The sequence below is a fragment of the Sorex araneus genome, chromosome 8, assembly GCF_027595985.1.
Source record: "Sorex araneus isolate mSorAra2 chromosome 8, mSorAra2.pri, whole genome shotgun sequence".
NCBI classification, from domain to species: domain Eukaryota; kingdom Metazoa; phylum Chordata; class Mammalia; order Eulipotyphla; family Soricidae; genus Sorex; species Sorex araneus.
In genome coordinates, this window is record NC_073309.1 from 803,998 (window position 1) to 831,716 (window position 27,719).

Genomic DNA, 27,719 nt, shown 5'->3' on the forward strand with positions numbered 1-27,719 from the left:
TGTGACCATTGTTATATTCGACTGAAGGATTGGAAGTCCTTGCCTAAGAACTTACTGAGATCTTCATGCTTCAGGGTGTGTCTGCACAGTCCAGTCCCTTCCAGATCTGTGGTTCGGGCTGAAGAGTGGACAGGGAGGCAGGCGTGGTGGGCTGGGAGAGGGTACTCACCCCGACTCCGAGAAAAACCCGGATTCTCAGCCTGGGCGCCGGGACTTGAAATTATTCAGGAATCGGTGTCTGCGAGAGTATCCATGAGGTGGTGGGGTTGAGCCCTTGGCCTGGCGGTAGTGGTGGTCATGTGTGTTGATCCGGGGCCATTGACGGGATCCGGCCCGTCTGCCCCCATGGGTGTGAGGGGCTTTTCAGCAGCGACTTGCACAATTTCTGGGTGCATTTGTATTTGGACACTTGGGTTGTTCCGTCTCCTTGGCTGTTGTGCGAAGCTGTGATGCGCACCGTGTGCTCGGTCCTTGGCATGAATGTTTCTGTGTTCGGGGACGGATGCCAAGAAGTGGTCCTGCCGGGTCGTGGGGGAGTGCCGGCCTGTTTTTTAGATTGTTTTCCGTAGATGACCCAGATGACGTTCCCGCCAAAAGTGGATGAGAGTTTCTTTCTCACACAGCCCACCGACACTGGCTGTTTCCGGACTCTTACGGTTTTGTTTCCGGCCACACGGGGCGGTGCTGGGGCTCGTTCCCGACTGCACTCACGATCACTTCTGGCAGTGCCCGGGATCAGACCCAGGTGGGCCTCGTGGAGGCCAGGGCCCTGCCAGTCTCACGGCCCTCTGGCTCTCTCTTGATTTCTGCTAGCAGGCATTTAAGTTTCACCGTAGAAACCCTTCACCTCCCTGGGTGAGCTGGTTCCTAGCTTTGGAATCATTTTTGTCTGGTCACTGCTTTAAAGAGACAACCCTTTCCGTTTCTTTCCCCTGGTTCTTTATTCGCATGCAGAAATGTCATGGCTTTATGTGTATCAGCTTTGTGACCTGCTGCTGTTCCGTATGGGTCCTTGTGGCTGTATTTCCACCGACTGGGTGCGGTCCCTCTCTCACTGCACCCCTGCCCACACTGGTCATTTCTGGAGTTTCTGGTGCTGTTCTCGCGGTGGAGAGATGACAGCTCAGCACCATTTTCATCATCTTGTAACAAGTGACGTGAGCACGTGTCCCCCCGTGCTTGCCTGTTCTCCGTGTGTGTCTGCTCGGTGATGCTGAACCCGTGTGTGCTGCACAGGCCAGGGCACACGCTGCCGCGACATTCTGCCTCCCAGCGAACCACGTGGTGCTCCTGGGGCTGGAGGGGCCCGCACCCCTCCCACAGCTTCAGCTGGACAGAGCCTCCCCCTTGCAGCGCTGGGCTGTCCCCTGGCCCAGTGACCTTGGCGGGCGAGACCGTGGGCCCGCTGCAGGGACCTCAGGAGGGCGGTGTGTGCACGCGTGGCTGGACAGGCGCCGGGAGCTGTGGGAAGAGCAGCTGGCACGCGTGTTGCCCAGGCACCTGGCACCTGCTTAGACTTAGCTGCGGCCTGCTGTGCCCCTCGCAGGCTCTGCTGCCCCACCTGGCTCCCGGGGACTCCGACCTGGGCCTTCAGTGCTGTGGGGGTGTCCGAGTCTAGAACCAGAGTGTAGGACTTGGCTCGCTGGGAAAGGCAGGCCGGGGGCTTCCCCGGGCGCCGAGCAGCTGCTGCCCGGCTGCGGGGCACACAGGCCTTGGGTTCTCAGAGTGGTCACAGTGCTCTGCGGGCCTGTCCTCACCCCTGGGCCTCTGCGACGCTGCCTGTCGGGGACCTGTTGCCACCTGCCCCTGTTGGGTCACGGGAGGGGCCGGTGCTGGGGTTTGTCCTCCGGCACGTCAGGCAGGGAAGGCGGCTCCTGGGCTCTCGTGCCGTGAGGAGGAAAGGCCCCGTGCAGATCCCTCTCTGGTCACACAAGTCCTGGGGCCACCTGCACTGGACCCGAACCACTGGGCTGTCGTCTCGGGAGGGTGGTCTGGCTGGTGAACTGACCCACGGCAGAGCCAGGACAGCCGTGAGGCGCGTCGGCGCCCGAAGCACCTGCGAGGCGTCACAGAGGGGTGTCCTGTCCCCTCCACTGCTCCGGCACCCCCGCCCTGGGTGCTCCTGAGCCGCAGGGCTGTTACCTGGTCAGTGTTGTCCCGCACGGTGCCGGTGTCCACGCCACCTGAGCCCTGGGCCCTGGGTCGGGTGTCACGGTTGTGCCCCGGTCCCCGTGGACGCTGGGGAACGGCTGTGCTCCTGCTCCGTCTAGTTCGGTGGGTGCTGGGGACTCAGGAGGGTGTCTCGGCACTGCGAGTGTCCCCAGGGGCTTGGACAGAGCGCGTGGCTCTGGCCCGGCACCCGGCCTGGTGTCCAGATGCTTTCTGACCGACCTCAGGGCCACCCTGGCCGTGTGCCCGAGCACGGGTCTCCCAGTCTGGCTCGGAGCCGCAGTGCGCCTGGTCTGTGGGTGGGTGGTGAGTGTTGGCTGGAGCGCCAGGGAGAGCCTCAGTGGGTGTGCCGCACCCAGGCGCCTTCTTCCTCCATCCACAGTGGCACTGAGGTCTGGTGAGCAGCACCCTGCGCGTAAGGTGCCCGCGGGAAGTGCTGGGAGGCCACCGTGGTGGGGGGGTGAGCTTGGCAGCCCCTCCCTGGGAGGAGGGCGTCCGTGGGGGGGGCCAAGCTTGGCAGCCCCTCCCTGGGAGGAGGGCGTCCGTGGTGGGGGCTGGGCTTGGCAGCCCCTCCCGGGGAGGAGGGTGTCCGTGGTGGGGGGCCAAGCTTGGCAGCCCCTCCAGGGGAGGAGGGCATCCGTGGGGGGGGCGAGCTTGGCAGCCCCTCCCTGGGAGGAGGGCGTCTGTGGTGGGGGGCCAAGCTTGGCAGCCCCTCCCTGGGAGGAGGGCGTCCGTGGTGGGGGCCGGGCTTGGCAGCCCCTCCCAGGGAGGAGGGCGTCCGTGTCGGCACTGGGCCTCCCGCCCGGAAGCCAGCGGAGCAGCGGGAGGGCCGTGGTCTGGGGGCGAGCCTGGTGGCCAGCCAGTGGCCACAGCTCGCCCCCCCTGCGCCCGCAGCACCGCCGGGGAGCGTGAGTCAGAGAGCATTTGAGTTGAACGTCGTAGGTCACATGGGACAAATTAACTCAACCAAAAATAACCCCCAAAACAGCCTTTCTGGGAAAGGCAAGGGAAGAGCATTTCCAGTGTAAACAGGCCAGAGAGCAGACGGCGGCTTGGGAAGCGAAGGCGGAGGCCGCGGCTCCTCCCCAGGCCCCCCCCCAGGCCCCCCGTGCCGGCCGGTCAGGTCGCCCCTTCTGCTGTGGCCCTTGCAGCGGCTCCAGAGAAGCCCCCTGCCCCCGGGCACTTCCTGTTCCCTGGTGCTCCCGCGGGCTGTAACTGACCCGAAGGGGTCTGCCCTGTGCTCCCATCCCCCACGTGCTAGCCTTGGGGGTGGGGCCTGCACGCAGCCGGGCTCTCCGGCTGCTCAGGACTCGGTGCTCCGGCACCAGGCACAGTGACTGCCAGCCTCTGTGTGCTGAGGGCTGTCTCGGACCCAGGACTTGGGGTCACCGGTTAGGGTGAGGGGAGCGCCCAGCCACATAGGACAGGACCTGTGGTGAGTGGGTGGCAGGGGCGGTTCCCAAAGGGATGGTGGCTGTCGGGGCCGTGTCCTGCTCTGAGTCTGCACGTGGCGAGGGGCTTCTCTCTGTCCGAGGGGCTCAGACCACCGGCCAGGTCTGAGGGCAGCGACCCAGTGTTGTGATGAGAGGAATGAAAATTCTGACTTTCCTGATGGCATCTTAGTGATTTAGCAACAGAATTGGCTCTGGGGAGGTGTGCTGGGCTAGATTTATTTCCCTGAGTTCATGCGTGTTCCACACTGACCAGGCTCAGGGATGTGTGTGTGTTGAGGGGGGACCTACGGGTGCTGTGCCCTTGGGGAGCCAGGGAAGAGGGGTGCTGGTGGTGTTCGGCTGTCTTAGGGTGACCAGCCTGAGTGCTGGTGCCAGTCACTCAGGAGGCTGTCTGGTGCCCAGGGGACTCGGTGACAGTGACGGTCTCACTCAGGGCCCAGGGGACTCGCTGACACTGTCTCAGGGCCCCCAGGGGGACTCACTGACACTGTCTCAGGGCCCCCAGGGGACTCAGTGATACTGTCTCAGGGTCCCAGGGGACTCACTGACACTGTCTCAGGGCCCCCAGGGGGACTCACTGACACTGTCTCAGGGTCCCAGGGGACTCACTGACACTGTCTCAGGGCCCCAGGGGGACTTGCTGACACTGTCTCAGGGTCCCAGGGGACTTGCTGACACTGTCTCAGGGTCCCAGGGGGACTCACTGACACTGTCTCAGGGCCCCCAGGGGGACTCACTGACACTGTCTCAGGGCCCCCAGGGGGACTCGCTGACACTGTCTCAGGGCCCCCAGGGGGACTCACTGACACTGTCTCAGGGCCCCCAGGGGACTCAGTGATACTGTCTCAGGGTCCCAGGGGACTCACTGACACTGTCTCAGGGCCCCCAGGGGGACTCACTGACACTGTCTCAGGGCCCCAGGGGACTCAGTGATACTGTCTCAGGGCCCCCAGGGGGACTCGCTGACACTGTCTCAGGGCTCCAGGGGGACTCACTGACACTGTCTCAGGGCCCCAGGGGACTCGCTGACACTGTCTCAGGGCCCCAGGGGGACTCGCTGACACTGTCTCAGGGCCCCCAGGGGGACTCACTGACACTGTCTCAGGGCCCCCAGGGGGACTCACTGACACTGTCTCAGGGCTCCAGGGGGACTCACTGACACTGTCTCAGGGCCCCCAGGGGGACTCGCTGACACTGTCTCAGGGCCCCCAGAGGACTTGCTGACACTGTCTCAGGGCCCAGGGGGACTTGCTGACACTGTCTCAGGGCCCAGGGGGAATTGCAAGCTCCCAGGGGGAGTTGGTGACAGGACTGTGTTGGGACCAGAGCTAACTCCTCTTCCGCATTTGGGGACTTTCTTTACTTTAAAAGGATTAAAAATGCATTTTTCTCTACTTTGAGCATCTGATAACTTACACTGATTACTCTGATTGGATAATTATGTTTATTATATAAACATTTATCAAACATTCTATATCATGATCATGTTTATTTGCCCCAATCCTCCAAGCGACGACTGGGCTCTGGCTGTGACCCCCTTCCCCTGCGCACTGCCCTGCAGTTCTCTCTCCGGAGAGCGCGGGCTCAAGGGAGTGCACTGCACAGCCCCCTTCCTGCCAGCCTGCCCCATGCCCTGCCACTGTCATTAGTGGCATCCTGTCCTCTGCGCACCATGACTTGGAGGCGCTGCGCTGGGACGCGTACCCACTGCTCGGGGTCTCCAGGACACGGCTGAGTCTGGCGGTGTGACTAAGTGTCCCGGGAACTGCGGGCTGGAGGAGTGACATTCTGACCCGCCTGGCACGTCATGCGCCTTCCTGTGTTTGGGCGCTGTGTGTCCTGGGGCCGGCCAGAGAGGATGGCGGTTTGTCTGCCCAGAGCCTGCTCCTTGCACCAGCTGCGAGAGAGCGGGAGCGGTGACTGACAGCCTTGTGAGTGCTGTAGTGGAGACGAGGTGACGGTCTTTGTTCCTCTAGGTCGCCCCGAGAAGTGAGGCCCCCAGCAGCAGCGGGAGCAGCAGCTTGGAGAAGGCGCTGCCCACGTCGGCACATTCCACGGAGGAGGCCCTGCCCAAGAGGCCGGGCAGCAAGCACAGCAAAGGTGTGTTCCGGTGCGGGTGGGCGGGCACGGCAGTTGGCGCAGCTGCCGGTCCTGAGAACGTTCTTGAAGGCTCAGAGGGCCAGAGCACAGGCGCTGGTGCGGAGCTCGGCGCCTGTCAGGCCGGGATCCTGAGCACTGCCAGGTAAGGCCCCAGAACAAAGACCGAGAGCTGTGGAAGCTCGCTGCCCCCGCGGAGCTCCTGGGCCTGGGTCTCGTCCCTGTGTGCCCGCCCGCAGGGCCACGAGCTGAGCGTGAGGAGACTCAGGTGGGTCCTTACTGGCCACTCCACCACGCAGCTGGTCTCTGCTCCTGTTCGGTGTGAGTCTGAGAACTGATGCCATTTGACCGTTAGTGCAGCTGCTCTCAGGCGTTCGGAAGCCCTGGGCTTCTGCACAGGTCCCAACGGGAGCCACCCCCCTCCCTAATGGCAGGAGCCCACCAGGACCCACTCCTAGTAAGGCCTGGGAACAGACTCTGCACCCGCCTTGGCAGGACTGGGGGTCTGTTCCTGGTGGCGTGCCGGGACTGCACCCACCTCTTCCGGCACAGCCTGTGCTGCTGCTCGAGCCGGGCCCGGATCCCTGGGCTGTCCTCCGTGCCCAGGACACTGTGGAATGCTGGGGATCCAACCGGGGTCAGTCGCACGCGAGGGAGGCAGCCTGAGCCCTGGCCCTGGAGTTGGTCGGCTCGGGCAGGGGTAGGGCAGCGGAGGCCTCTCCGTGTCACTGCCGGGGGACTCCCACGGGGCTGAGCTCACGCCCCACTTAGCCAGAGAGGCAGGCCGAGAAGACTGGGGCCACATACCTGCTTGCTCCGACATGTACACGGTGTCCCCACAGCCCTGCTATGGAAGTGACACTGTGACCCATGTTTGTTCTCCTGTCTTAGGCCTCCCCTGAGGCCCCTCCAACCTCTCTGAAGAGGTTCTGGGCCCCCCGCCCCCCTCCTGTCACCGCTGGTGCCTCCTGGGTCAGGCTCGGGGCTTCTGTCTCTGAACTGTACAGCCTCGTATGGACGAGAGCTGGGCTTGATGCTGGTCCAGCTGATGTGTTCCGGCTCCTACTGCCCTGGAACTTTCCTTGTGCCCACCTCCGCTGTCCAGCGTGGGCCTTTGAGTCTCCGGCTCTTGATTCTCCCCACCTTGTCTCCAGCGCCCCTGCTGTGAGTCCAGTGACGGTCCTTCCCCACATCCTCCTGTGGCGCCGTGGCCTGGACCAGGAGCAGGCTCAGTGGGCCGCGTGGTCTGTGTGAGGCGCGCCCAGTGGGAGGGCAAGCGTGGTCTTCAGTGTTTCTGACAGAACTGGATGTAACTGCTTGTTTCTGGGCCACACTTGGTGCTTGGACATTAGTCCTGGCTCTGTGCTCAGAGCCGCATGTCGTCCAGAGGCTGGAACCCGCCTCCCGCTGCGGGGCCTATGCCCAGCACGCCAGGCCAGCGCTGCTGCCCTTAGCAGGGGATTTCCTCCCCGTCTCTTGGCTGCCGTCTCAGGGACCAGCACGGCCTGGTTGTGGTGCTTGCCGGGGTCTCCCACTTGCTCGCAGTGCCCCAGGCACCCCCACACTGTCCTGGCGTCACAGGGGCCCCAGGTAGCAATGCCAGCAGGACGCACTTGGCCATGGCCAGTGCCAGCATTGGGTGTGCAGCCTTGTGGCTCTGGGTCGCTGCCAGGATGGCCCCCGGTGTGCCGGTGTGACTGATGCCGTGAGTGTGTGTGGTTCTGCCAGGTAGGAACGGGGCACTTGCCTCCTTCTCGCATAGTCTCTGCTCACGTTTTTTTTTTTTTTTGGCTTTTTGGGTCACGCCCGGCAATGCACAGGGTTTACTCCTGGCTCTGCACTCAGGAATGCCCTACCCGCTGTGCTGTGGCTTCAGCCCCTGCCTCACGTTCTTTTAGCTTCCTTGATTCATTCTCTGAAGAGGCTTTTTATTATTGGAGTGATGGTTAGTAAAAGAAACATCTGACGAGTAACTGCTGCCCCGACCCCCAGTTCCTGCGGAAGAGTGGGTAGGTGGCAGAGCGGTCCCGGCCGACCTGGCCAGGCTCTGGGGCCCTCAGATCCCGGGCTCTGACTTTCGTCCATCTGCTTATGGCCCTTAGGGCAACAGAGACAGGACTGCCCTCCGTGGAAATGCAGAGGACTTGTCCCTGGGCCAGGCTTGGCGGCCTCCTGCCCATCCGTGGGCTTCTGGGATCGTTGTCAGCCCTTGCCGACCCCATGCACGGGTCGCCAGGCACCGTGGACGTGCTGTTTCTCCACTCACCTGGATTTCCTTCTTCTGGCAACATTTATTCTCTCCACTTCGTTCAAACCCCCGTTTTTTGGCGGGACTTCCTAAACGATGCTCAGGAGGCCTGGGGCCCACTCCCAACAGCAGGTCGGTGGTTGCGTTGGAGGGTCTGAGGGTGTGGCAGTGCCCATTTCCTGCAGCACGAGGGCCTGCCCAGTTCACACCCAGTGGTGCCACCGGTGGAACCCGCGTGTCTCAGCCCTGTCTGTCTCTGTAAGGTTCAGGGAGGGTAGCTCCCAGCCGTCGCCAACCCACCCTCATCCCCATAAACGCCCCAGTTAGAACGGCCTTCCCTCCCACCTGGCTCCCTCTGTTTGCAGGCTGGGAGCTGCTTTGGTCGGTCAGTTCACTTGAGCTGTTTCTGTGCCACAGTTGAGCCAGGCACTTATCTCTCCTGGCTCCTCTGCCTGCTGTCCGTGGTTCCCTGAGCCTGCGACTGGCCATGCCCCTGGCCTCTGAGCAGCCGCATACATCTTTGGCATCCTGGGACCCTCCCAGCTTCTCGCTCCTACTTTTCTCTCGCAGCTGCTCCCTGCCACTTGCACAGATGCTCCCCAGGACAGGCTGCTGCGAGGGGAGGCGACTCGGCCATCCAGCAGTCCAGACTGTTGAGGGACTGGAGAGATAGTACAGTGGGTAGGGCACTTGCCTGCAGTTGGCCAACCCGGCTTCGATCTCTACCCGCATTCGGCCCCTCACACTTACCGGAGCCATCCCTTAGCACGAGCAGGACTAAGCCCTGAGCACTGCCAGATGTGGCCCCCAAACAAGACCAGAGTCAAGCAGAGCAGAGATGGTGAGTGCTGGGAAGGGTACGCTCAGGGCCTAGAGGGTTGTTGTCTCTGGATGAGGGGCCGGTGCTCCCCACAGAGCACCCTCAGTGCTCCGGAGTCTCCTGCTGATGGTGTTTGGAAGCCACAGGTGCCAGGAGTTTGTCAGGTTCTTCATTCCTGTGCTTCGGCTACTGAAGGACAGAAGTAGAGGCGTGTTTGGCTAGGCGCCGGAGTGGAGGGGCTGTGCCCGTCCCAGCCAGAGCAGGGTTGCGGGCGTGCCCCGCAGGGAGATGCAGCACACTCCAAGCAGCGGGTGCAGAGGGCACGGTAGAACCGCAGACAGGCACCGCTTCTCCGAGCGCGCAGAGACCTCCCGGGAGCAAGACCGGAGGCCACGTTGCTGCCTGCCTGGGAGGTGAGGTGTGCGTGTCGGCTGCGGGGAAGGGGCCAGGCTCAGCAAGGAAACAGCATCGGCGGGAGAGGTGGGGAGCACGGCAACGCAGAGCCACCTCGTCCTGAGGGTGAGAATGTCTGCGAGCTCTACCCAGGAAGGGCTCATGTCCACGGTGCACGAGGAAGTCGTGTCTCAGCAGCGAAAGCCACGGTCTGATTTGAAAGGGCATGAAGAATTTGGGTATTCCACTAACACATAGGATTGGACAGGGCATAGGAGATTTTTTTTTTTCTCTTTTTGGGTCCAGTAGTTACTCCTGGCTTTGACTCAGGAATTACACCTGGGAGTGCTCAGGGGACCAGATGGGATCCTGGGAATCGAACCCGGGTCCTCTGCGTGCAAGGCAAATGTCCTACCCGCTGTGCTATTGCTTCAGCCTCAGGATATGTTTGTTTTCTTGAATTATAGCAGAAATGAGGAAAGCCACCCAGTTGGGAGAACGGCTGTTCTTATGGAGACAAGAACAAGCAGGTTCAAGAGTATGAGGGAGAAGAGGGCCCGGTCATTCGTGGGGGGAGGTTTCACGCGTCCTGTGGAGAGCAGTCTGGAAACGTCCCCAGAGTCAAGGCTGGGGGTACTTGGGCTCTGAGGGCTCTACTTCTGGGGGCTTATTCGAAGGAAGCAGGAGAGGCTCCAAAGGACTCGTGTGCCCATGTGTGTGGCTGCCGAGATCCGGAGACACACCAGGTGCCCAGCAGGGACGAGGGGCTGAAGGTGGGGGCCGTGTGTGCTCAGGTCTGAGGAAAGCTGATTTCCTGCCACTTGCATCAGTGTGGACGACCTTGAGGAGTGAATGAAGTCAGACACGTGGGGCCTAAGGAGTTGCGGGCAGGGGCCAAGGGAGGCTGTGTCCAGTCCCTGGCACCACACAGTCCCGAGTGCCACAGAGCAGGGAGCTGCCCCCTGAGCACGAGGCCGGAGGTGCCTGGGCAGCATGAGTCAGGTCCTGGGGCACAGTCAGGTCCTGGGCTCCCGGTGGGCCAGATGCAGGCGCTTCCCTGCCCGTGTCCTTGCTGTGTGCCCCCTACCACATTGTGTGTTACGGGAAACACTGACACAGCGTACAGATGTGGAATTGAACCCCGGTGCTGGAACTCAGGTGACCTGGGCATTGGTGGAGGCAGGCAGCTCCCGGCCTGTGTTAGGGGTCTTGGGGCTGCTCCCACTGACCATCCTGGGGGCCTCCTGTATGGCCCTGGCACTGTCGGGGCCTCCGGAACTGCACCCAGCAATGCTTGGTCCACGTGGCACCAGGACCAAGCTGCAGTTGGCATGTGCAAGCCTTCATGCCCTCGTGTTATCTTCCCAGCCCCTAAAGTATTCCCTTTTTTAAAATTAAAATTTTTTTCCCTTTTTTAAAAATTTATTATTTTATTTTATTTATTTATTTATTTTTGCTTTTTGGGTCACACCTGACGATGCACAGGGGTCACTCCTGGCTCTGCACTCAGGAATTACTCCTGGTGGTGCTCGGGATGATATGGGATGCTGGGAATCGAACCCGGGCCGGCTGCGTGCAAGGCAAACACCCTACCACTGTGCTATCGCTCCGGCTCCCTATTATCTTATTTTTTAGTATGGAAGGAGATTCCAGATGTCTCAAGACGTCTCGTTAGATAAGAGAGTTTACTATCTTCTTCCTGTAATTTAGCACAGTGGGTAGGGTGTTTGCTTTGCATGCGGCCAACCCAGGATCGATTCCTCTGTCCCTCTCGGAGAGCCCGGCAAGCTACCGAGAGTATCCCGCCCGCATGGCAGAGCCTGGCAAACTACCCGTGGTGTATTCAATATGCCAAAAACAGTAACAAGTCTCACAATGGAGACGTTACTGGTGCCCGCTTGAACAAATCAGTGAGCAATGGGATGACAGTGACAGTGATTTTTTGTTTCTTTTTGGGCCACACCTGGTTGTGCTTGGGGCTTCCTCCTGACTCTGCTCAGGGCTCACTCCTGACGGACTCGGGGCCATGTGAGGTGCAGGCATCTCAGTTGGGTCGGCCGTGTACAAGGCAAGCACCGTACTGAATTATCACTCTGGTCCAGGTATTCCTTCTTCAGAAGTGCCCTTACAAGTTGTAAAGGACTTACAGTTGCAATTTTGTAAGTGCAATTCAAGTGAAATGAGTTGTATTTACAGACACACTGAACAGGGGCTGGAGGTGGCACAGTGGGCAGGGCCTGCGTCTCTGGCCCCCCAGAGGGCTCCTGGAGCACTGTCAGGAGTGATCCCTGAGCATAGAGCCAGGAGTGAGCCTGAGCATAACTGGGTGTTGCCCCCAAACCAAATACAAAATTTCAAAAAATTTAAATTTTGTTCTATTTTAAAAAAAGAACAAAATACCTCAGACGTTATTAGAGACACTCAGGACCAGCCGGGTTCCCACATGCAGCTGGAGGGGCGGAAACACTCCCCCGAGAGCACCAGTGTTGGTGGTTTTGGTTTCTGAGAAGCACCTGGTTCTCCTCAAGGGTCCTCCTGGGTGCGGGACTGAGCCCACCTGCAGTGCTTGTGCTCTGGCCCGTGGAATTTTCTCTTTACTCCTTGCATCTAATCCAAGAGAGGGTAGCCAGGGTGGGTTGCCGTCAGCGTCTCCTGAGAGCCTGCCGTGGAAGCGGGTGTGTGCAGCCACTCTCAGCAGTGGATGCACGTCCAGCGAGAGGACCGCAGGGAAGGCGCTTGTCCTGCACACGTCTGACCTCAGTCTGATCCCTGGCATCCCGTGTGGCCCCTCGAGCCCCCCAGGAGTGAGCCCTGAGTGCTGCTGGGTGTGGACCCAAACCGAAAAGTGCCAGATGCCTGGATCAGAGGCGGAGTCCCCCACGTATGTGCTGATTGGAAGAAGCTGGGTCCGAGGACAGACACGAGGCTTTCCTTCGCTGCCGGTGCTTAATCACCGCTGGCTGGGCACATTGCCTGCAGCGGGACGCAGCCGGACACTGGATACGTTTGTTCCTGCTGTAGAAGGGCGTTTGCCTTGCATGCAGTCCACCTGGGGTTGGTCCCCAGCATCCGTGTGGTTCCCCAAGCACCGCCAGGAGTAGCCCTGATGGTCGCTAGGTGTGACCCAAGAAATGGAAAAATGAAAAGAAATGCTGTCAGCTAGTGGCTGGCCATGCTCCCTCCTGCAGCTCCGCAGTCTGTGCTCACCACGGCCGTGTGCGAGGGCGGGGCATCATGCCCAGCCACAGAAAGGACAGGAACGGGCGCGTGTGGCCTGTCTGCTGCCTGGGCCCAGCGGGGGGCACGATGGCCATCAGAGTGTCCAGTGTGAACATTCTCTTCGTGCCTGTCCTGACAGTGTCTGGGAGGCGGAGGGGACGTGTCCCCCCACCTGCCCACCTGGTGCTGTGGGGCTGGCCAGCCTGCTCCGGGAGGGCGCCACAGCCAGTGCTTCTGTGGTCACGGGTCACTGTGGTCTCTGTGACATTACGAACAGCAGCAGCTCTTCACGGCAGTACCAACAGCTCGGGACTCCTAGGAGTACAGACGCCAGGCAGGCTGGTCTGGGGACTGTCCTGATGAACTCCTTAATACACCGAACACCCTTTCTGTGTTTGGAGTAAACGGTCCCCAAGAGCGTTTCTGAGAAGGGGATTCCCACTCCTGCTGCACGCCAGGCACTTTCTGGCCGTGCCCCCCATCTGTGCCCGAAACTCAGGCTCTCCATATAGCACCAGCAATTAGGTAGGTGTTGGTTTCAAAATGAAAATTTCTTTGTGTAACAGTCACGATTGAGCTTATTTTGGGGTTTGGTATCTAGACAAAGACCGTTGTTCTGGCTGTGCCCGACTCCGGGCCTCTGCCCTTGACTACAGGCCAGCGCAGTGTCTACCAGCTGGTCACCCCTAGGCAGTAGTACAGCGGGTAGGGCACCTGCCTTGCAGCCGCTGACCTGGGTTCGATCCCTAGCACCCCATATGGTCTCCTGAACACACAGGAGTGATTCCTGAGTGCAGAGCCAGGAGGAGCCCCCGAGCATCTTCCAGTATGGCCCAAACCCTGAAAGAAGAAGAAGAGCCGGTGCTGAAACATCGCTGCCGGTTCCGCAGCTGAGGCGCGGGGCCAGGGCTCTGCAGGCCCGGCTCTGCCGCCGCTGGGGGCGCCCGACATGCTTGGCGCCTCCCGTCTGTGAGGCTGTGGTGGGGGAACGTGGATTCACACAGCAGTGCAGCTCTGGCCAAGGGGAGGGCGTGCCTTCGTCTGCAGCCGCCCCGGGCTAGTCCCTGGCGTCCCAGTGGGTCCCCCGAGCACCACCAGGAGTGACCCCTGGACGTTGCGGGGTATGATTCAAAAAGTCTTTAAAGAAAATACAAGTAAGACTTCTCCGGGAGCACGTGATGGTATGCTGTGGTTTCTGACTCGGTTCCCCTCCGACCTCAGTGCGAGGTATGTCACACTCGCGCCTTGGGGCCGCAGTGCCGGCCTGTGTGTCTGGGGAGCAGGTCGCTCTCCGGCTGTCCTGGTGTCAGTCGGGCCTGCCCCCGAGTGCCTGCTGGCTGTCCTTTCACTCTGCCCCCGACTCCTGGGGCTGGGATCGTGGTTCCCCCAGTCGGGCTGCTGGTGCCCCTGAGGTTTGCGTCCCTTCCTGCTGTCCCTGTCAGGGAGACGGCCACTGCCCGGGCTCCTGTGGACACTCACTCAAACCTACGTTCTGTGGCCGGTTCAGGCAGCGCCGCTGACGGGCCGTTCCTGCTGCTCCTCTAGCAGCGCCTCCCTTCCCCTCCACTCCAGTCCCCTGCAGACCCCGAGGGAGCCCAGGAGCACGTGCGGGCGAGTTGCGCTGCTCCAAACCCGCCCTGGGAAGCCGTGTTTTCTCTTCGGCTTTCCTGGCAGATTTGGAACCACAGCGCCCTGGAGTCTTCCCCGCTGCAGGGCCCTGGGCCCACAGGGTGTCTGTGGCCCACAGAGGCCACTCCAGACACCGGCCCAGGCCCTTCCCGCCTTCCGGATCCTAAACGGCTGAACCCAGGCTAGGCCGTGCCCAGATCCACCCTGGCCGTTCCCATGTGCCGGAAGAAACTCCCTCGTGACAGCAGCCTGCAGGTGAAAGGCGGCCTCAGTTTCTCTCCCCTGCCGTCGTCTGCAGCGCGGGGGCGTGGCTCTGCGAGTACTTGGCTGTTGAACCTGGTTCTCGTAAGTTCAGCGACGCTGTCTGGCGCGTACTGTGCGGCTCACTCGGCTGCTGTCGTGCCAGGATGGATCTTCTGTGAGTCTGGGAAACGTTCAGCTGCTGCCGCTCTGGCCCCCGGGTTTCTTCTCCCTCCCCGGAGACGCAGGCTGCACGGGGAGGTGGGCCCTGGCTTGGCCCCCCACCGCCTGTGTGCAGCTGATCCCGTGGGGCAGGGAGAGCCGCAGTGTGACTGGCTCTTCCCTTTGAGGAGAGTTTCCCCAGAGCGCCAGGTGGGTTAGATTAGAATGCAAAGCTATTCATTGATAAATTACTTACTTGTAATCTCGGACTTAATCCCGAGAGTAAGTCCAGAGGCATGGCCTTTGTCTTGCACACCGCTGACCTCTGCGTGATTCCTGCATGGTCTCCTAAGCACTGCCAGGTGTGGACCCAACAACCCCCTCATAGAGAAGCTCCAGCCTTTTCATGAGTGTTTGAGCAGTTGAGTAGCCTGCATGCAGGCCTTGGCGTGCAGGGTTCCCGCCTCTCCACCTCCAAAGCACCAAACCCTCCGCAGTTGTCCCTGTCACCCCAGGCTCCCTCTCCTGCTCCCTCCCCTGGACTTGTCCCTTGCACCCCACGTAAGTGAGGTGCCTGGTGTCTGCCACCGCCTTGACTCCTGCGACCCCCCGGCTTCACGCTGTAGCTACGGGCAGGACCCCCTTGCGGCTGAGCAGAGCCGGCCCTCTGCCCTGCTGCTCGGGCTGTTTGTGGTCTGCACGGCGCGCCTGTCTACTGCGGTGCTTCTGTGCTCGTGGGGGCGGACCCTCGCTGAGTCACGTGGGAGCCCGTTTCGATGTTGCGGCATGGCCACACTGGTGTCCTTGGAGGCTGAGGCAGATGTGTCTCACCAGCAGTGGGCGCGGGTTCCGCTCTCGCCGAGTCCCGCCAGCCCGGTGGTTTCTGGCCTTCTGACTGTTTGTTGGAGCCACACTGCGTCTGTCCCCTGGCGCCCCTGTCCCCTGCCCTCTCGCTAGCCCGTCTGGGCGGGGGGCCCTGATGGCGGCTCTCAGCGGTCTGCACAGCTCCTCTCCCGTTTCTCTTGGTTTTGGTTTTTGTTTGGGGCCACGCCTGACTGTGCTCAGGGCTCACTCCTGGCTCTGCACGTGGGGCTAACTCCTGGCGGTGCTGGGGGACCGTATGGGGAGCCGGGGATTGAACCCGGGTCTGCTGCGTGCCAGGCAGCTCCCTGCCTGCTGCTCTTGCTCCGGCCCCTCCCCTGTCTTCTCATGGAGTGCTTTGGTTGAGCCTTGTGGTTTCTTGGGGGAGAGGATGCTCCCAAACAGTGCTCCCAGCATCTGGGGACCAATTTGACCCTCCAGTGGCACTGTGGAGCTTGTGTTGGGGCCGCCAGGGCTGCCCTCCCTCCAGGTACCAGGCACCTGGCCGGTGGTACCCTGCCCCGGCTCGCCCACGGGGGGCTTTGTTCTTGTTCAGGTCCCTCATTTGTTGTTGAAATGGGAGTTCCGGCTCAGGTCTTCCTGTTGCTGCTGTTTTTGCTGTGGAGGCGGTGGCGAGGCCGGGTGGGCTTGCTGTGCTGGTAGAGACAGACCCCCCTGTGTTCTCCCCGCAGACACGGTGTGAGGGAGCACTGAGAAGCAGTGAGGCCACGGGAAGGAAAGGCCTCCGGGGAGCCTCTTAGGGCGGGTGTCTCAGAACTGAGGCAGAGTCCGGGCGGGAGGGAGCAGTTGTGAGGGTCTGAGACGGACAGTGTTGGTGGCTCCATCAGGATCGGGCTGGCCTGGCGGACGGTCTCTCTGGTTCTGGGGGGGCTTGGACACTCCTGCTGTCCAGCGAGGACTCGGGCTGGGCCTGCTCTGAGATGTGGCCAGTGTCCTTCCCTGTCACCTGCTTGGTGGCATCCCAGCAGCGGGGAGACGTGAAGGCCTTACCCTGAGCACAGCATGGACGTCGGAGGCTCAGGGGCTCAGTGCTCCCCTGGGCTCAGCCAGCCCGCCCCCACCCCGGCCAGAACCTCCCAAGCTTATCTGTTTACTAGATCACTCTATGGGGGGGGGGAGCGGACTGGCAGTGCTGCTCAGGGGTTACTCCTGGCTCTGCACTCGGGAGTTGCTCGTGGCGGTGCCCGGGGACCGCATGGGATGCCGGGGAGTGAACTGGGTGGGTTGCGGGAGAGCACCCACCCCACTGTGCTTCGCACCGACCCTTACCTGCCCGATTCTCAGAAATCTCTCACGTACACACAGAAAGTGCCCCGGGTAGGTGGGGCACCCCGGGGTGTGCTGGCGCAGGAGCCTCCCTCTGCTCGGGCACCGAGGCTGCCTTCTCCGGTCTCGTTCCGGCGATGGAAAGGGGTCCCTGGCCCCAGAGGCTGATCTCGGTTAGGTGCTTATGGGCTGTCTCAGTGGGCGTGGCGTTGTCCCGTGCGATTGCTGAGTGGTGGCAGTCGGGGGCTGCTGTGGGACTTGCTGCTTTACTGTAACCAAAGATTGAGGGGCCACAGTTGTCCCCAGAGCCCAGCTTCATCCCCAGCCCCTGTCGTCCTCGCAGTTCTGGCCCACGGCTCCATGCAAGCCGGTGGCTGTGGGTAGGAGCCGCGCGCGACTCTCCTTGGGCCAGAAGCCACATCTGCTGGGCAGGACGTGCTTCAGGGCTGGAGGCAGCCGCCTGCCCCCGCCTTCCACGACTCCCATCTTCCCTCTGCTCCCCGCCGTGGCTCAGTTTGCCGACTTTCAGGAAAACCTTGGGCAGACCTGGGCAGTTTGTTGCCCCAGCCCACAGCTCCCGGCCGGATGGGAGTCACCCCGCTCTCTGGCCTGTCTGGGCTTAGGCTCCTGTTCCCTAGGTGTGGTGGCGGTGGCGGGTCCTGTCCTGTGTCCCAGGGAGGTGCGCAGGGGCTGAGCCCGGGAGCACGGGGAAGGGGTGTCTTGGTCCTGCCGGGAAAGGAAGCATTCTTTGTTCAGAGCAGTGCTTCCTGGGAGAGCTGTCTGGGCACAGAATCCTGTGCCCAGTGTCCCCTGCCAGGGCAGGAGCTGAGGTGAGAACCACCCATGACCCCCTGCAGAGCACCCCCGGGGCCCGAGTGCCAGGGACTGGCCTGCATGTGTGTCCCCTGGCCTCCAGCAGGCAGCACTGCCGAGCTCCGGGCAGTGCCAGCTGGACCCCTCTCCCCGCCCCCGCGCTGGGGGAGGGAGGGCCTGTGGCCCCAGGAGCAGGCTGGCCTCGCTTTGCTGGTGCCACCGCTGGGTGCAGCCCTGGTGACCCCTCCAGCGGGTCGGCTGCCACGGGCTCTGGGCCCGCGAGAGACCCAGACTGGCTTCAGGACGAGCCCTGCGACGGGCTGTGGGCCGTCTCGCGCCCGGGCGCCCGAGCTCCTTACAGAAACGGGCCCTCGTGCCCGAGTGGACGGAGCTGCTGTCTCATCCTTTGGGTCATCTCTGCTGCGGCCGCGCCCTCCCCCGCTTCCCACGCCAGGGCGTCTCAGGTGAGGCAGAGGCCCCGCAGCTCTCGCACACCCAGGGAGTCGCGTCACCTGCCGCTTCGTGTGGTTCGGGGGCCACCGCTAGTGCATGGCCAGGGCCCTCCCTGCTCTGCCGTCTGTCCCCCGCCCCTTTCCTGAGAAACGCAGCCCAGGTGAGTGGCCAGAGCCCCTTGGCTCTGGGGTGTGGGCACTGTGGAGCGGCCCCGCGTCCGTCCTGAGGTGTGACGTCCCCGTGGGTTCCCGCCCCTGTGGCGGAGTCGTCGCCTGCGCGTGGGACGCGGCTTTGGAGTCCGGCCGGCCGGGACTCCCGCTGGCCACTGTGCTGAGTCTGCTCCCCGCGCGCTCGGCCCTTCACTCCCGCCCCAGTGCTCACGTGATGTCGTCCGTGTCCAGCTCCTTGACTGCTCGCGCCCGTGCGGCCTGAGAGCTAGACCTCGGGTTGCTTCTTCGCTGTCATTCTGCTCATTGCTGTTGTTTTTGCTTTTGCAGCGAGTGTTGAAAAGATAGACCTGAAGGGACTATCCCACACAAAAAATGAAAGGAATGTTGAGTGTTCCTTCGAGGTAAGGCACCAAGTTTTCTTACCTTTCTCCTCTGAGGGCAGGAAGGGACCCTTCGTGGGTAGAGACTTGCTTGGCTCGGGTGCCAGACAGTGGGGTTGGCTGGGGCGGTGGGGGGAGCCTTGGGGGCCCCTCTAGACAGCCGGACCCCCTTGCTCTGGACCCTGTGCCTGGTCACTGTCACTGGAGGTGGAGGGTCGCACCCCCTATGGAGAGGCCAGGCACAGCGTCCGGACCAGGGGTCTCTCCCTCGGAGTCTGCAGCGGGGACCCTGGAGGGGCAGCTTTGCCCCTTGGAAGGAGCCTGGGGCTGCCCAGAGCCGCAGCCAGGCCCGTGGCGGGGAGCCTGGGGAGCTTGAGGACAGGCGCCTCCACTTGGCTTGAATGAGCTCCCTAAGGCACACCAGGCCCAGACAGGAAGAGCTGGGGACTCTGTGTGTGTGTGTGTATGTGTGTGTGTGTGTGTGTGTGTGTGTGTGTGTGTAGAGCTGGGCGTGTGTGTGAAGAGCTAGGGACTTTGTATGTGTGTGCGTGCGAAGAGCTGGGGACTGTGTGTGTGAGAGAGCGAGCAGAGGCATGTGTGTGTGAAGAGCTGAGGTGTGTTTTGTGTGTGTGAAGAACTGAGTGTGTGGGAAGAGCTGAGTGTGTGTGAAGAGCTGGGCATATGTGTGGGAGGAGCTGAGTGTGTGAAGAGCTGGGTGTGTGTGAAGATCTGGGCGTGTGTATGAAGATCTGGGCATGTGTATGAAGATCTGGGCATGTGTGTGAAGAGCTGGGCGTGTGTGTGAAGAGCTGGGCGTGTGTGTGAAGAGCTGGGCGTGTGTGTGAAGAGCTGGGAGTGAGTGTGAGGAGCTGGGTGTGTGTGTGTATGAAGAGTTAGGGAGTATGTGTGCACACGCACATGTGCTTGCGTCCACATGTTCCTCAGGCTACTGAGTGCTGCTGACCGGACAGTCGCCTCGAGACCTCTGAGGCACTGGCTGTGGCGCGTCCTGGCCGCTCGGGCAGAGGCTGTCTGGGAGTAGCTCCCCGTGTGCACCAGTCGCCGAGGGCCTCGTGCAGTGCTGAGCGGGAGATGTATTTGCACCCGTGTGAGTGTGAGAGTGGCCACAGTGGGCTGGGCGCTGGCCTTGTCTGGGGGTTTGAAGTGACTGCCACCGGAGCTTCCCCGCATCTTGATCCTGTCGGGGGACCCAGAGTTCTGGGGGCTGGCAGGTTCTCGCCTGGCCCTCTCCTGTCTCGTCCCTGGGTCTCCTCCGGGGCCACGGGGCAGCGCTGGCCTTCCAGGTGGTGGCTCTAAGGCATGGTGGGAGGGCCACCTGGGGCTCTCTGCATGAGGTGGGGCGTGGACAGGCTGCTGCACACCCCAGCCCAGGCTGCTTCCCTCTGTGCGGTGAGGACGGGGCCCGGTGCAGGGGGGAGGCGGCGGCGAGCGGCTGCATGGTTGCACGGGAGCGTCACCTCTGCTCATGTCACTCGATGCTGGCGCCTTTGGGCAGCCCCAGCCGTCTGCTCTGGCATCGCTGGGCTCTTCTCGTTGGCCCTAGGAGGCGGCTGTGGGTTCTGACGCTGACGGCGTCTGTGCTGAGATTTGGGCTCAGTGGGGCTCCTCTCTGGTTGTGTGGCTCCTGCCCCTTCCCCTGGTCCTGTGCCCGGGTTCTGACGGGCATGGGGCGGTCAGCACTGGAAAGGGTGTCCCACCCTCTGCCCCTCATTCCGCCGCGGGCTTGCAGTCTGCCAGGGAGCAGGGAGACCAGGGTGAGGAATGCGGCACGCAAGACACCCCCCTGCAGATGCCCAAACGGCCCCGTCCAGCCCTGCCCCGGGAGGGATCTGAGCGTCACCGCTCCTGCGTGACCTTTCCCAGGAAGCGGATGAAGGAAGGCAGTGACCGAGTGAGAGACCCGTCCTGGCTCCCCTGGTGCTCACTGCCCGCTGGCCAGGGAGACGCAGGCGGGGCTGTGGCTGAGGGAGAGCGCAGAGCCAGGGGCTCGGAGGGTAAGTGAGCAGCCCCGCCAGGGGACACCTGTGCCGGTGTGAGGACACGGACGGGGCTCCTGACTGCCCAGAGCCGGCCCCGGGCCCCTCGTGTCGGCGGAGCCTGTGCTGGCCCGGCCGCCCGGAAGCACTTTCTTACCAACGTGGACTCGCCGCAGTGCATGGCCTGCGCCCCTCCCCTGGGGAGAAAAGCTCACGTCCGCGCGTCTGTCCCAGTGGGCTGGGCGCTGGCCTTGTGCACGGGCCGCCTGGCTCCGTCCTCGGCAGCACAGGGGGTCCCAAGCTCCCCGCCAGGAGTGATCCCTGAGCACCGCCGCTGTAGCCCCAACAACAAAGGTCTGCGTGCGAGTGCTGTGACTGTGTGCAGGGAGGTGCCGTCCGCTCTCCTTCACGGGAACGCCGGGGCGCCCACCCCACAGGACAAAGCGCACGGCGGAATCCTTCTGGCGCGGCGGGAGGCACGGGGCCTTGGGCCGGCTCAGGTCCAGGAGAGCGGGCGTGTATGCGCTCAGATGGCGCCCTGCGTTACGGCACCTGTGGATTGCGGCCACATGCGGCCTCCCCGCTGTAGCCCTTCGAGAGGCAGTTCATTGTGAGGCCAGGACGTGGCGCGAGCTGACCAGTCAGCCTTTCCTTCTCCTGACTCGTGATCGGGCCAGAGCAGCAGGTCCAGCTTACCTGCTTTCCGTCCCCAGCACCACCAGGAGTGATCTCCGAGCATAGCGCCAGGGAACTCCTGAGTACTGTTGGGACCCAGAGCCCCCCAAAGCGAAAGCAATCCCTGAAGGAAGGCTCAGTTTCACGCGCGTGTGCGCCGACTTTCGGGGGGGGAATGTGTATGTGTGTGCTTGTGTGTGTGTGTGTGTGTGTGTGTGTGCGGGCGCATGTGTGCGTGCTTACGGAGGTGTGTGCTTGGCTGACTCCAGGCTCTGCGCTCAGGGATCCTGGTGGGCTCAGGGACCGTATGGGGGGTGGGGACTGAGCCAGGTGGGCCACCCTTGGCCCTGTTGCTCCAGCCCCTCAGTTGTTGATCGTATTTGGAAGTGGCTTAGCGGCGCCAGAGTCCGTGCTTGTCAGGGTCAGGGGGCCAGGGGACACAGGTGCTCTACAGCCAGAGCTGCAGTCTTCCTGCCCCGGGAGTTGGGAGCTGGTTTTGTTGTCCTGTCATTTGCTCCCTTGTGAGAAAGTCGCAGCCAGGTACAGAATTGAGCCCTTCCTGTCGCAGACTGCACAGAGGGGTGGCAGCGCCAAGGGGGACGGATTTGTCCAACTTGGGCATCTCGAAGGCCCTTTGACTTTTCTCTGAGACTGTGGGGTGCCTAGAAAGGGCGGAGTCTCTCCCCTGGGGGCCCACCGTGGGCCAGAACACATCTCCCGGTGTCACTTGGGCACTGAGTAGAGTGAACAAGCAAGAGAGAAATTTCAGCGGGTATGGAAATGTGAAGTTTTCTCGAACCCTGCAGAACTGTCGGCTTTTAATTTTCCCTTATTTTGTGTGGGGCTCACCCAGTGGTGCTCAGGACTTGGTGGGCAGGAGGGACCAGATGGCATGCCGGGGCGAAGCTGGAGTGCCCTTCCCGCTGGCCCCATCCAGCTCTGTAATGAAGAGGCTTCCTTCCCCGCAGAGAGTCCCCAAGACACCGGCAGGGCCAGGGACCCTTGCGGAGCCCGTGGTGCCGTCCATCCTGCCTGGGGCCCCAGGCCACTCGGGCCGCTCCTTGGTGGGCTCAGAGGGCCACAGGCCACTGCTCAGGAACTGAACTCAGCCTCGTGCTCCGGCCCTGGGTGTCTCTGTGCTCCCTGCAGTGTACCTTGAGGTGCACGTGAGGGTGGTCGCCACGGCAGACTTGCCTTCCAGTACCCGCATTCTCTCTGCCCCTCGCCCCGCTCTGTGGGCCTGAGGCCCAGTGTTACCCGGGCCCCGTTCTGTCTGGGCTTGTCCCTTGCCTGTAGCGGTTGATCTGGGGCCAGAGACGGGACAGGGAAGGGTGACCTTGCATGCGGCCCACTCAGATTCACAACCCGGCATTGCAGAATAATTCCAGCACACTGCAGGGTGACCCAAGACCCTCCAAAGAAAGAACAGGAAAGGCAAGGCCCTGGGAGGCGCAGTCCTGGCAGCTGTGTCTGGGGCTGTCCCCCGGCGGGGGGGGGGGGGTTCCCAGGCCGCTGCGTCTGTGCCCTTAGGAGCCCCTGGTTTGGCACCGAGGGGCATGCCTCTGGGGGTGGAAGTTACGTTCTCGTGTGCCGGCCCGGGTCTGGGGGAGGCCTGCAGCCCACCCTCCGCGTCGGGAGATGGGCGCGGGGGCTGCCGGGAGGCCTGCGCTGTGCAGAGACCAGGGCCAGGTGTGTGAGGGAGAGGAGACTCTCCCGAGATGAACCCCAGACAGGCCCAGGGTGCTTGGTTGTTTCTGGGGGGAGGCCCACACCCAGCAGTGCTCAGGGCTTACTCCTAGCTCTGTGCTCAGAGGTGGAACCCAGGTTGCTGCGCGCAGGCAGACACCCTCCCTGCTGTACCAGGTGACCTTGGAGCGGCTCATCCCTGGCCGGCTGCCGAAGGGCACCTTGCGGGCTGGCCAGTCTGGAGGCGGTAGGCAGAGCTTGCTGGCGCTCCCCCGCGAGCCTCCAGGGCTGCTCTCGGCAGGGCGCCTGCCTCTCCCAGCTCCTCGCTCACAGCAGGGCAGCCGTGCCCCTACCCATCCTGCCCCCGCGGTGCCTGGCGGGATGTGTCTACTTCTAAGACGGTCGGTTGGTTTGTTTTCAAGGTCTTGTGGTCTGATTCCTCAGTGACGTCAGTAACCAAGTCTTCTTCTGAAGTGACCGAATTTATCTCAAAGGTAAGGCCCAAGGCTGCCTCCCACAGTTCCTCCCGCCAGCCGGGGACAGCAGGGGGCCAGGTCACACCCTCTATACGCTCCCGCACCTGCACACTCACCCGCACGCGGGCACCTCGGCCCCTCTCCCCTTCCCTCCCTCCCTCCTTCCCTCCCTCCCTCCTCTTTGCTTCCCTCCTCTCCTCCTCCCTCTCCTTCTCTGCCCTGGCCCCGTCCCTCCCCGGCTCCTCGATGCTTCCTGGCCCTGAGCGCTCCTTGGGATGCTCAGCCTCTTCCGGAGAATCAGGCCCTGATGCGTCCTTCCGGTCCGGGGCCCACAGTGAGCGGGTGGCACCTATGGGGGTGCCCGTGTGGGTCGGCCGACAGCCCACCTCGCTCTCGCCCCGCAGCTCTCACAGCTGCACCCTGAGGACAGCCTGGAGAAGTTCACCCCCTGCGTGGCTGGCGCGGACTCTTTCTACGGAGGGCGCAACCACACGGACCTGGAGGCGGATCTGAGGTAGCGTGGGCAGGCCCGGTGGGCTCCTGAGGAAGGAGGCCTACCCCCGCGGCCCACCTGGGCGCAGGCGACCCTTCGCGCTGCGCAGTCCCCTCAGGGCTTGCGAGCCTGGGGACTGTGAAGGAGGAGCGAGACGGGGCCCCGCCGCCTCGGCCTGGCTCCTGAGGCCCTGCTTGCTCCCAGGTGTCTGACCTCACTCCCCGCCCACGTCCTGCGGAACGAGCACGCCAGGGGCTTCTTTAGCACCTCGTCTCCCGCCCAACAGCTTCAAAGTCCAAGTGAGTGTGTGGCAGGGCGGGTGTGGCCGGGCGCCTTCTGCCAGCGTCACGGTCCTTGTTCCCCTCCAGGCCCCAGCACCCCAGCCCTCGCGAAAGTTGGCACCACCGTGGGCACGTCTGGGAGGTGAGCGGCTGCTCCGTGTCTGTCTGGGGACGGGTGACTCGGGGGCCAGCAGAGGTTGGGCGAGAGGGGAGGGGCCGGGGCTGACCCTCAGCACCCAGAAGCAAAGTGCAGGAAACGCCTCCGTCCTGTCGTGCCGTCCCACAGGGGACCTGGCCTCGGGCTGCCTCCAGAAGGAGGGGGGGTGCACCTCCACAGCACACCTCTGCCCGCAGGGCCCCGGGCAGCCTGAGGGCTCAGACACGTGCACAGAGCGTGCACACCGACACGCTCACAGGCACATATGCAGATGTGTATGCACACGCAGATGCACACATTCACAGGCACATGACAGATGCGTGAGCACACGCAGGCACTCTTACTCACACGTGCGGACACGCCTGGACTCCGAGCCTGGCTCAGGGGGGTGTGACGGCCGCTAGCCCTGTGCGGTGTGTCGCCCACAGGCCCGTGTGTGGAGTGGCGGGGATCCCGTCGGCCCAGAGCAGCGCCCAGCATCACCTGCAGCACACGGCCAGCGCCGCCGCCGTGCCACACTGCTCACACTCGGGGGCGCCTGGCGCGGCGCTGGCTTACCGTGCGCAGATGGACCCCTCGCCCGCGCTCCTCATGCCTTCTGGCCTGCAGCCCGCCCCACCCCAGGAGCAGAACGGGATCTTAGACTGGCTGAGGAAGCTGCGTCTGCACAAGTACTACCCGGTCTTCAAGCAGCTCACGATGGAGAAGGTGAGTCTGCGGGGCGGGCTCTGCCCACCCATCGCTGTGTCTGCATTTGCTTGGAGTGCATAAAGGAGCCAGCTTGCCGTGGCAGCAGCCTTGGGGGCAGAGGGCACGGGCACTGGTGCCGCACCCACTCCCCAAAGCCCGGCCCTGCCATTCCCCCCACCTGCCCTGTGATCACTGTGCCAGGTCTCCGGCAGCCGGTCCTGCGGAGGGAGATGGTGCCCAGTAGCTCTGGCCTGCACCCTGCCTGTGCATGCGGATGCCCGCAGTCAGGCTCCCCTGGACAGTGCCGGGGTCTTCACAGACCAATGAGACCAGACGTGCTCTGTGTCTGAACCCTGAGGGTGCCCAGTGAGGTGCCGCTGTACCTTGGGACAGTCATGGCCCCTGTCTGGGAAGGGGCCTCTGCTCTGCGTGACCTTCTGGTAACTGTGTCTTACCTCCTTGTGAAGTTTCTGAGCCTCACTGAGGAAGATCTGAACAAATTTGAATCCCTCACCATGGGGGCAAAGAAAAAGCTCAAGACTCAGCTGGAGCTGGAGAAGTAAGTGGGGCACTGGGCAGGGGTGCGTCCCGGGCTGGCGGGCTCGCCCTCACTCCTTCCTGCTTGCTGGGCACAGGGAGAAGTCGGAGAAGCGGTGCCTGAACCCCTCGACGGCGCCCCCAGTCAGCAGCGGCGTGGCCCGGGTGCCCCCCACCAGCCACGTGGGCCCCGTGCAGGCTGTGCGGGGGGGCAGCCCCGCTGCCGGTGAGTGTCCCTGGGAGCAGAGGCACCGGCTCTGCGGGAGGGCGCGGGAGAATCGGAAACACGAGGGGTGAGACGCCCAGGGAGGGGCCGAGCGTCCCGCGAGACTGTGCTGGGTCTCCCGTCTGCGCCCGGCTCGCCCTCCATGGCCCGGGGCCTGCAGCCGTGCCTGTTTCCCGCAGCGCTGCGGGTGGAGGTGGAGCCGCCCCCTCACCAGGCCGCCCGGGAAGGCAGCTCGTCTGAGTGCTCCAGCTCCTCCCCAAGCCCCATGGGGGTGCAGGCCCGGGAAGAGAGCTCCGATAGCGCTGAGGAGAACGAAAGACGTAAGGCCGCCCGCCGGGCCCTGCCGCCATGCCCCACCCCGCCCCGCCCCGCCGCTGTGCTGACGCTGTCCCCTGTGCAGGTGTGGAGCTTCCCCTGGAGGGCGCCTGCGACAAGGAGAAGCCCGTGACGCTGCTCAGCCACTTCGCTGCGCCCTCCACCAGGCCCACGGCCCAGGTCCTCCCGGTGCAGAACGAGGCGAGCTCCAACCCACCGGCCCACCCGCCCCTGGCCCCGCCGCTGCTGCCCGCAGCCCCCCACCTGACGCCCCTGCGCATGCTGAGCTCCGTGCACAAGGCCGAGCGGGGCAGCGCCGACACGCAGCTCCTCCCGGCCTCGGTGCACTCGCTGCTGGCCCTCGAGGACAGGGGCAAGGTCTCGGGACCGAGGAGCGGCCTGAAAGTGGACAAGAGCTTCGGCAGTGCCGTGCTGGACGTGCTGCCCACGGCTGCCTCCCACCAGCCCGTGCAGGTCCTCTCCGGACTCGCTGAGGGCAGCTCTGTGCCCGCCACCATCTCCTTTGGACCCCGGGCCAAGGTCATGCCCGCTGCTGCCCTGGACAGAGTGCTGAAGCCCGCAGCACCGCCTGTCCTGGGCACAGAGACCAGCAGCGCAGCCTCGGGGACCGCCAGTGCTGTCTTCCACGTGGCCCGGCCACCTGTCAAGCTGCTGGTGTCGGCCTCTGTGCCCGCCGAGTCTGCGCCCTCGAACAGCGTGCAGATAAGCGTGCCCCCGGCCATTGTCCCCCCGCGGACGGCTCTGTACACGGCCAGCACCAAAGCTGCTTTCCCTGCCATGGGCCCCCTGCAGGGCAGCTTCTGCACGGGCAGCGGCTCCGCAGCCCCCAGCAGCCACGCCCCGGCCTCCTTCTCCAGCATGGCCGCGGCGCCCAGCTGCCCGGCGCCCAGCTCCAGCCCTGCGCTCTCCTCTGCCCCCGACAGCAGCTTCTACAGCGGCGGCAGCGGCTCCCCCGGGAACATTCCTGCCTCCAGCCAGGGCCATCACCACCACCATGCGCCTGCCCCGCAGCAGCCCGCGCCCGCCCCGCCGCCCGGCTGCGTGGTCTGTACCTCCTGCGGCTGCAGCGGGAGCTGTGGGTCCAGCGGCCTGACCGTCAGCTACGCCAACTACTTCCAGCACCCCTTCTCCGGGCCCTCGGTCTTCCCCTTCCCCTTCCTGCCCTTCAGCCCTGTGTGTGGTGGCGGCTATGTGGGTGCGCAGCAGTACGGCAGTGGCGCCTTCCCGGCCGTGCACTCGCCCTACGGTGGCGGCGTGGCGCCCGAGCCGGTGCTGGGGGGCCAGTCGTCCTTCGCGGTGCCGCCCATGCGCAGCTTCCTGGGGGCGGGCATGTACCAGGCCCAGGGACTGGTGGGCACCAGCAACGGCTCTGGCCACAAAAAGAGCGGGAACCTGTCGTGTTACAACTGTGGGGCCACAGGCCACCGCGCGCATGACTGCAAGCAGCCGTCCATGGACTTCAACCGGCAAGGTAAAGGCCGCCGGGCAAGGGCAGACAGAGGCCCGCGTCGCCCTCTTAGCACAGACGGCGCCTTGGGCCGGCCAGGCTGGGCTGTCCCCACGGCCTCTGGTTCTCGTTCCGCAGTGGGACCGGATGGCAGGGAAGGGGCCGGCTGCCCCCCTGGCCTGGGCCTGTGAGTTCCTTCCCCCACCAGCATAGCCCAGGCTGCAGGTGGCTCCCTTCTCCTGTGGCCTGTCACCTGGCGTCACGCCTGTACCTGGTACTGTGCCCCCCTCTCCTGCTCCCTTCCCTGCCCCCCCACCCCGTGC

The 27,719-nt window shown here is 63.5% G+C and overlaps 1 protein-coding gene across 1 annotated transcript in view; it reads left to right on the top strand.

Moving 5' to 3' along the window:
• Window positions 1-27,719, top strand: part of ZCCHC14 (zinc finger CCHC-type containing 14) — a 45,996-nt gene that overhangs the window by 13,834 nt on the left and 4,443 nt on the right. Inside the window, exons 2-12 of the mRNA XM_055146203.1 lie at window positions 5,600-5,723; window positions 18,343-18,416; window positions 23,176-23,247; window positions 23,634-23,743; window positions 23,927-24,021; window positions 24,091-24,145; window positions 24,589-24,868; window positions 25,318-25,409; window positions 25,486-25,613; window positions 25,793-25,933; window positions 26,014-27,420. Coding sequence (XP_055002178.1) covers window positions 5,600-5,723; window positions 18,343-18,416; window positions 23,176-23,247; window positions 23,634-23,743; window positions 23,927-24,021; window positions 24,091-24,145; window positions 24,589-24,868; window positions 25,318-25,409; window positions 25,486-25,613; window positions 25,793-25,933; window positions 26,014-27,420 — 2,578 coding nt within the window. The remainder of the gene's footprint in view (window positions 1-5,599; window positions 5,724-18,342; window positions 18,417-23,175; window positions 23,248-23,633; window positions 23,744-23,926; window positions 24,022-24,090; window positions 24,146-24,588; window positions 24,869-25,317; window positions 25,410-25,485; window positions 25,614-25,792; window positions 25,934-26,013; window positions 27,421-27,719) is intronic.